Source organism: Mauremys mutica, chromosome 12 (genome assembly GCF_020497125.1).
Source record: "Mauremys mutica isolate MM-2020 ecotype Southern chromosome 12, ASM2049712v1, whole genome shotgun sequence".
In the NCBI taxonomy this organism is placed as follows: Eukaryota; Metazoa; Chordata; order Testudines; family Geoemydidae; genus Mauremys; species Mauremys mutica.
In genome coordinates, this window is record NC_059083.1 from 33,240,510 (window position 1) to 33,248,244 (window position 7,735).

Consider the following 7,735-nt stretch of genomic DNA (forward strand, 5'->3'; position numbering starts at 1 on the left):
AATGACCCCATCCCCCACCATCTGCTACCCCTGGGGCAGGGGACGGGAAAGGTGGGAGCTGGGGGTTCCCAGGTGTCCGGTTTTTGACTGGAACCTCCAGTTGAAAAGGGAAACTGGCAGCGTCCGGTCAGCACAAAACGTCCAGTTGCTGCAGTAACTGGCCCCCACCATTGGAGACGGGAAGAGCAGCAGGGCTGGGAGGGGCCACTCTATGCAGCGGGGTCACTGTCAGGGACCGAGATTCCTTCCGGCCTGAGCTGGGACCGGGCAGATTATCAGGGAAGCCGCGTTTGTACCCCCAGCATTGACACCAGGATTGAAATAAGGGCGGAGCGTCCCGGAGAAGGTGCCAGTGAAAGTGAAGAGATGGGACCTGTCAGTCACATTGTAAAACGAGACCTCGCCGGCCTCATAGTCCAGGAAAATCCCCACCCGGCTGGGCCTGACGCTCACGGGGAGGGGTGTCGGGGGGGAGGTGCGGGCCTTGTATCCTCCATCCCTCAGCCACACGGCCCAGTGTCCATCCTCAGGTGAGAGTCTGACCTGTCCCTTCCTGCTCACAGATTCCCTACAAACCCCCAGAGTCCAGCATGTCTTGTCTCCCACCTCCACCTCCCAGTAACGCCTCCCACCCGTGAAAACCTCAGCGCCCAGGACAGAGATACAAGGATCAAATCTCTCAGGGTTGTTGGGCAGATCCTGGCGTTTGTCTCCGTCTCTCACATGTTTCTGATCCTCAGACAGGACGAGTCTGGGATTTGCCGTGTCTGGATCCAGAGTCACGTCCACTGGGGAGAGAGTCACAGAGTCAGGGCCGGGGGCAGGGGCTGGTCACTGGGATCAAAGGGAAATTAACCTGTGTCCCTGTTAATCACTGTGGGGGGGGGTTGTGGCCTGAGGGGAGTCAGGGCCTTTTTGCCTGGGAGGAGACAATGAGGGGTAAGGGCAGGAGAAGCGGGGGAGGGGTGGAAGGTGTCAGAGGAGGTGGGGAAGGGGAGGTGACAGACTGATGTTGGGAGAGGGAGGGGGAGGTGACAGGAGCAGACGGGGGAGGGAGGGACATAGGGGAGGGGCAGGCACAAGGGCTATGGGGTGATAAGGGAAGGGAGGGGCACCAGGAGGACAGGGGTGTGAAGGGAAGGGCAGGTTCCAGGGGGCTGCAGGGCAGTGGGGAGGGGTGGGCTCCATGGGAAAAGAAGGGGATGGCCCCCAGGGGGCACAAGGAAGCAAGGGAAGGGGCAGGCACCAGGGGGTAGAGGGGTGTGAGGGAATGGGGGAGCTCCAATGGGGCAGGGGAAATCTAGGGCAGGGTGAGCTGCCAGGGGGTGAGACGATGAGGAGTGGGGAGGTGGAGCCATGGGGGGGGGGGGAGCGAATGAACAGGCACTGGTGCCAAAGGGGCAGAATGGGGGGTGAGGGAGGAGGTGAGCAGAAGCGGGGCAGAGAGAGGGGTGTGGAGAAGGGCAGGCCCTAGGGGGGCAGAGGCGTGTGCAGGGAGATGTGGGCACCAGGGGCCCAGGGGCTAGGAGAGGGGGAGGGGAGGGGTGGGGCAGTGCTGAGGTGAGGGGAAGGGCTGAGACCAGGGGGGTGAGGGAAGGGACTTGCACCAGGCAGGCAGAGGAGGCAAAGGAAACAGCAGGCATCAGGGAGGCAGATAGGGCCAGGGTAGAGCTGGGACTTGGGGCAGAGGAGGAGCTGGCACCAGGGGACTGGAGGGGTGGTGAGGTGCAGCTTCTGGAAGTGGCAACCAATTTACTTCCCTGGAGTTTGAAATTTTTCTAGCACAACATAACCAAGTGTCAGTCATGGTCAAGCCTCCCTTTGAATACAGGTTGGCTCTGGGGGTGGGGGGAAATGTATCAAGAGGGCAGGTCCTTTTAAGGGAGTCAGGGGCCAGACTACCTGTGACAGGCTCCTGTAAGGGAGAATGAGACAACCCAGACCAACCTGGAAGTAATTAAATCCCTAGGTGGCTAGTCGGCAGCGAAACAGCTAATGAGCCCGATAAAGAGTTACCAGGGCTCAGGTGAAGAGATCCTAGGGACAGGAAGCTGCTAAAGAGAGGAGCTCCCAAGAGAGCTCACCAAAGCAAGGAGCCTGGAAGGGGCTCCTAGAGCAGTGGTCCTCAAACTGTGGATTGTGCCCCCCTAGAGGGTGTGGAGGAACATTTTGGGGGCCTGACAGGGCTTGGACCAGCCCGCATGGGTGGTGGTGGGAAGGGAACCCCACCCAGCCCTGCTTTGCCCCCAGCTCCACTCTGGCCCCACCCTCAGCCCCAGCTTGCATCTCCGGCCCCGACTTCAGCCATCCACTCCCGGCCCTGCTCCAGGCTGAGAACCCAGCTGCAGCTCCAGTCCCAAACATGGTTCCACCCCCAGATGAAGCCCCCAGCTCCCGGCCCCAACTGCAGGTCCACTCCCAGCCATGGCCCCCAGCTTCTGGCCCCAACTGGAGCCCCGTTCCTGGCCCAGTTCCTGACAGCAGCTCCCAGGGTGAGGGCGCAAACCAGGTAATGGAAGGCATGACCAAAACAGTTTGGGGACCACTGTCCTAGACAGAGGAGCTCCCCTAAGGGGGAGGAGCTGCCAGAGATGACAATGACAGCAGCAGCTGGAGCAGGACAGAACCCTGGAGAGCTGCCCCTGGCTGGAGAAAGTGGATGCAGAGAATAAAGGCACAGTCTGAAATGACCCAGCTCCAGGAGGGAGGGCTGGAGTCATCTGTTTCCATGATGGAAACTAATCCAAGCCCAGCTCCGGGAAGGACTGAGGGCTCTTGACTTGAGGACAATGAGGAGCTGGAGTGAGAGCTGGAGGCTGGAGCAGAGTGAAGGAAAACATTTTATTTTGGGGTTTATTTGGACTCAGAGTGGACCACAGGACGGGATCTTTTAGACTGTGAGTCATAATATAAGGAGTGCTGAAGAGGATAAACTGAGGCAGGAACCTTGCCAGGACACCCTGAAATGACTGAACGTGGTAACTCAGCCATAGAGGGGTCAGGATGTCAGAGTGACGGGGCCTGGTCAGACACCTGGGCAAGTACCAGCAAGTGGCTATAAGTAGCAGGCAAACTGCCCAGCACTGAGCACATCAGCCTCCAGCTATCACAGCTCCAAGCCTGTCAGCTGGTCCCATGCGTGTCCTGGGGTCCCAGGCTCTATCCAGTTCCCCAGCACAACACAGCTGAATGTCCCATTAGAATCCACTCACCTACGAATCTCTGCAGCGCTTCCCTCATGTAAAGGGAAATTTTATACATGTTCTTCAGGTCAGTAGAAACAGCTTCTGGTTCCTGGAGCTTCACATTCTCACTCCTATGAAGAAAACGTCCCATCATCACTCAGCTGCTCTGTACACATATCATCCCAGAACCACCACCACGAATATAAGAGCAATGAACATAGGAAACACACCTGCTCAATGTGCTTTTCACATCCTGGAAGGAAAAAAAGAGAATCAATGTTCTGTATTAACACAATGTGCATAAAACTGTGAGTTTCACTCTGGGCATCAAACTTTCATCTAGAAAATAGATCAACCCTCCCAGGCTTCACTGTTTTGTGGTAAAATCTCATACACTGTTTTGCATTAACACTTCTTTCATTTATGTAGGTGAGACAGGAATTTAGCTAAAGGATCCTCCCTTCTAGGGACCCAACCCATCAGTATCTGTGTTTATCCCCTGTGTTGGGTCCAATGTTCTGGAGTTAGAGCAGGGATGGGTTCAGCTCAGTATCAACCTTGTATCATCCATTTAATCTCCCACGGCCTCACTGGGTCTCCATGAGGAGAATTCCCCTCTAACATGAACTGGGATATTTTGGAACTGATGGAGCCCTTAGCCGGATGTTCTGTTTGTCAGTAAACCACAGAACACATTTACTCTAATTGTTGGAATCCAGACGCAGGGATCTGAGTTCTAATTCTGGATTGTGGAGATGAATTTTGATGCCGTCTCACCTTTAGCAGCTCCACAACGGGTTGCTGACACTTCTCCTCTATCTCTGTGATCAGCTGCTGCAAAGAGGAGCTTTGCTGGGAGAGTTTGGTGACATTTTCCTGTAGTCTCTGCAGAGTCTCCTTCTCCTCCTCCTCCAGGCTCTGCAGGAGCAGCTGCTCCTCCTCTCTCAGCAGTGTGTGCAGTTTGTTAAATTCACCTGCAATCATCTCTCTCCTATTCTTCACTTTCCCCTTGAAATAGAAGAATAGGAAAGGCACAGAAAAAACGTGACCCAGATGCTGAGTTACACAGACTGGGCCTCTGTCCATGAAGCAGGGGATTAGATCAGTATCAGGTTTGTAAGGAGATTTACTTCTTTGGGAAACGTATCATAAAGGGTTTGTTTTAGTTCAGAGTCCATATGGCCAGTTCCATAGCGGGGTTGTCTAGGGTGCTTTGTAAAGACGTAGTCTGTTATTGCAGGTGGCATGGGATTAGGGTGACCAGACGTTCCGATTTTATCGGGACTGTCCCGATATTTACTTCATTGTGCTGCATCCCGACCGATGTTTGGTCAGGATGCGAATTGGCCAGTTATTTTGCCTCCACAGGCAGAGCCCAGAGGGGGCTCGCGCCTCCACCCTGACTCCACCCTCTCCTTCCCCCGTTGAATCCTTCCCCAAATCCCGCCCCCCCGGGGGAAGGTGGCAGAGGCTTTGGCCTCGGCGCCGGGGAAGGGGTGAAGGATGCCAGCTGCGGCTGGGGATGGGGCTGAGTGGGAGTGGGGCATGGGGCAGAGCAGGAGGGGAGTGTGGGTGGTGCCTCGGGGAGAGGAGGCCTAATAGGGGTGGAGCAGTGGGCAGGGCGATGATCCGGGCGCAGGGGAGGTTCCGGCCCATAGCTGGCACCAATCCTGTGCAATGGAGCAAACAACCAGAGCAGGTTCATAACCTCATCCTGGAGCTTTACGGCCCCGTCATTCCTGGGAACGCTGCAGGGGGAAGAGCTCATGGAGGAATAAACCCAGATACCCACCTGCCACTCTGTGGTTTTCTTCTCCTCTGCAGACATCAGAGCCAGGGCCACTTCCAGCTCCTTCCTCAGAGGGCCCAGGGCTCCCTGGAGTTTCACCTGCAGGGGCATCATGTGCGATAAACAGCCATTAGTCTGCCGGTCCGATGGGTGGACAGTACTCTCCATATTGGTATTTCACACATGAGCAGTAAATATCCTGGAAGCGAGCAGCAGACTGGCTCTGCCAGCCCCAAAGGCCTCATGGGAGCAGACAGGGGCGGCTCTAGGAATTGCACCGCCCCAAGCAGGGCGGCACGCCACGGGGGGCACTCTGACGGTCGCTGGTCCTGCGGCTCCGGTGGACCTCCCGCGGGAGGTCCACCGGAGCCGCCTGCCGCCCTCCCGCGGAATGCTGCCCCAAGCACGCGCTTGGCACGCTGGGGTCTGGAGCTGGCCCTGGGAGCAGAGACGCCAGTCTCAGAGCAGGGGCTCTGCTCCCTGCAGACACTCAGGACTTCTCAGAGCCTGTGTTTGAGATAAAGCTTCACATCACTGAGCACAGGCCAGATGGGAAACAGCTGGGAAGGTTCTGAACGATCCCTCCTGCCAGTGCCAGTGAAGAGGTTCGGGCAGCACCTCGCTGCACTGTACCCAGACCCAGGCCAGGAACAAGACCCCACTGTGCTCTCGTCTGTCCAGCCTCCCATGTGGCCTCCCTCAGGCAGCGGCCGAGCCCTGAGCCAGCGCAGTCCCATTAACTGCACAGGGTGAAGCTGTGATGTGGCTGGAGGTCAGTGAGGACCAGGGAACACTCGGTCTGGGGGAATGTGCCACCCATAATTATAACTGCTCCAGAGCTGTAATAACCCAGGGCTCTCTTCCCCTTTGACAGTGTGTGATTCATTCACAAAGCACAGCAACATGCTCCTGCCTCGTCAGCCCCGCTCTGTGCAGCACCCCTGGCAGCCCCCCAGAGCCGCCTCCTGAGATCTCCCCGTTTCACTTTTTCTCTTTTCTCTGAGCCCTCGAGTTCTCTTCCCTTCTCTGCCCAAGGGCCCAGGCTGCTGCTGAGAGCTCCTGGGGAGCTGTTCGGTGACACCCCTGCGGTGCTGCTGCAGGGAAGCAGGAAGGGAGCCAGCAGGGGCTAGTGAGAGACAGGAGGCGGAAAAGCAGCCTCTGTATCCAGCAAAACAGCTTCATGGATGAGCCAGGATTAGAATGGGGGAGGGGCAAAGGTGGCTGGATTCTTTGAAGCTCCACCCGCAAAATAAGCTCTGCCCATGGGAGTCACTAAAAGGAGACACATGATCTGTTCAAATGGTGCATTGTTCAAAACAGGATGGAGTTGCTGATTGGCTCCAAGGGGCTCCTGGGGCGAGAATGTACCACTGGTCTCTGCTGGGCTTTCTGGGCCTGGTCCTCCTTTACTGGGGGGGAAATAAGAGGTGGCATCTCCCAAACATCACCCGCTTGTGGCACTGGAAGGAGGCGGCACTGGCAATAAATGGTTCCGAGCTGTAATTCTCCCTCTCCGCTCTCACAGGGGAATAAAATAATTAACAGTGTTGATATTTAAATGATCAGTTCTCCAGTCTGAAGGTAACACACTCACCAAGACTGGCCTGCAGCTCTTGTGATTTAAACCTCACTGATTGTTAACACCGGCCGTGGTGTAAAAAGTCCCCTTATTTCAGCAGTGGAAGCTGAGTGTGAAAAACATTCAGAATCTCAGAGAAAAGTTTCCCACATCAGGTATCTTTGAAGACTTGATATTCTGATTCTGTCGCCGCACTGCCAGATCATTCATTTTGTGATAGCATCTCCCATACAATAAAGGCTTTACAGAGCTGAATGATGCATCACACCCATGACAGGTAACATTCAGTGAAATCAGCCTGTAATTAAAATCCAAAGTTATTACCTATTAAACTTGACAGCAATTCCCTACCTTGTACTCCTGGGCAGCCTCCTTTATGGGAACCACCCTGTGATCTCTGTGAGCCCGGGACAGATGGCAAACCACACAGACAGAAGTTTGATCCTCTTCACAGAACAGTTTCAGAGTCTCCTGGTGTTCCCCACACACCCTCTCCTCTCCTGCTCCCTTTGCTGCCTGTAAACTCAGCCGTTTGGCTATTTCCACAACATTTGCCAGCTTCCTGTTGGGCCTGAGGTTTCCCTGTTGCACAGTTTCTCTGCACTGAGGGCAGGAGATGTCTGTATTTGATCCCTCCCAGCACTGGGCGATGCAGGCTCTGCAGAAATTGTGCCCACAGTCTATAGTCACTGGGTCCTTAAAATACTCCAGACAGATGGGGCATGTAGCTTCCTCCTGGAGACTTTCCACGGGGTTGTCTGTGGCCATGGCTCCCTCTGGACAGTGTCACAGGGTTAGTTTCACTTTCCTGAACTCAGAAATATGCCCCGCCTGCAGCAGCAGCAATTGGGTGTTTCCCTTCCTGGAACTGACTGAGGTATAACAAGTGCAGCGCTGGTGATGCAGCGCTGCTCGTCAAGTGTGGGCACACACCAGCGCTGTTATTGGCCTCCAGGGTATTAGGAGATATCCCAGATTTCCTGTTCAGCCACTCTGCTCATCAGTTTGCTCTCTACTGCCCTGGCCTCAGGTGACCCGCCCTTTAAATGCCCCGGGAATTTTTAAAATCCCCTTCCTGTTTCCTCAGCCAGGTGTGGAGTGCAATCAGTGAATCTTTCCAGGTGACCATGACTCCACACGCCAAACAAGCCCCAGCATGGAGCAATGGCGAGTTGCTGGACC

The 7,735-nt window shown here is 55.5% G+C and overlaps 1 protein-coding gene across 1 annotated transcript; it reads right to left on the reverse strand.

The window, feature by feature from the left end:
- Nucleotides 1-228: 228 nt before the first annotated feature.
- Nucleotides 229-7,411, reverse strand: LOC123346497 (E3 ubiquitin-protein ligase TRIM39-like). Its single transcript, XM_044983933.1, has 6 exons — nucleotides 6,905-7,411; nucleotides 4,978-5,073; nucleotides 3,963-4,193; nucleotides 3,416-3,438; nucleotides 3,213-3,316; nucleotides 229-788 (listed from the first exon to the last, which is right to left on the reverse strand). Exons 1-6 carry the CDS (start codon nucleotides 7,319-7,321, stop codon nucleotides 229-231), a joined length of 1,431 nt encoding a protein of 476 aa, XP_044839868.1. The 5' UTR covers nucleotides 7,322-7,411.
- Nucleotides 7,412-7,735: the final 324 nt, after the last annotated feature.

Coding starts and splice junctions, on each gene's coding strand:
- LOC123346497 (XM_044983933.1), bottom strand. CDS start 7,321: ATGGCCACAGACAACCCCGTGGAAAGTCTCCAGGAGGAAGCTACATGC. Junction 5,074..6,904: donor AGGCTGCCCAGGAGTACAAG/GTAGGGAATTGC, acceptor ATGCCCCTGCAG/GTGAAACTCCAGGGAGCCCT. Junction 3,439..3,962: donor CCGTTGTGGAGCTGCTAAAG/GTGAGACGGCAT, acceptor TTTTCCTTCCAG/GATGTGAAAAGCACATTGAG.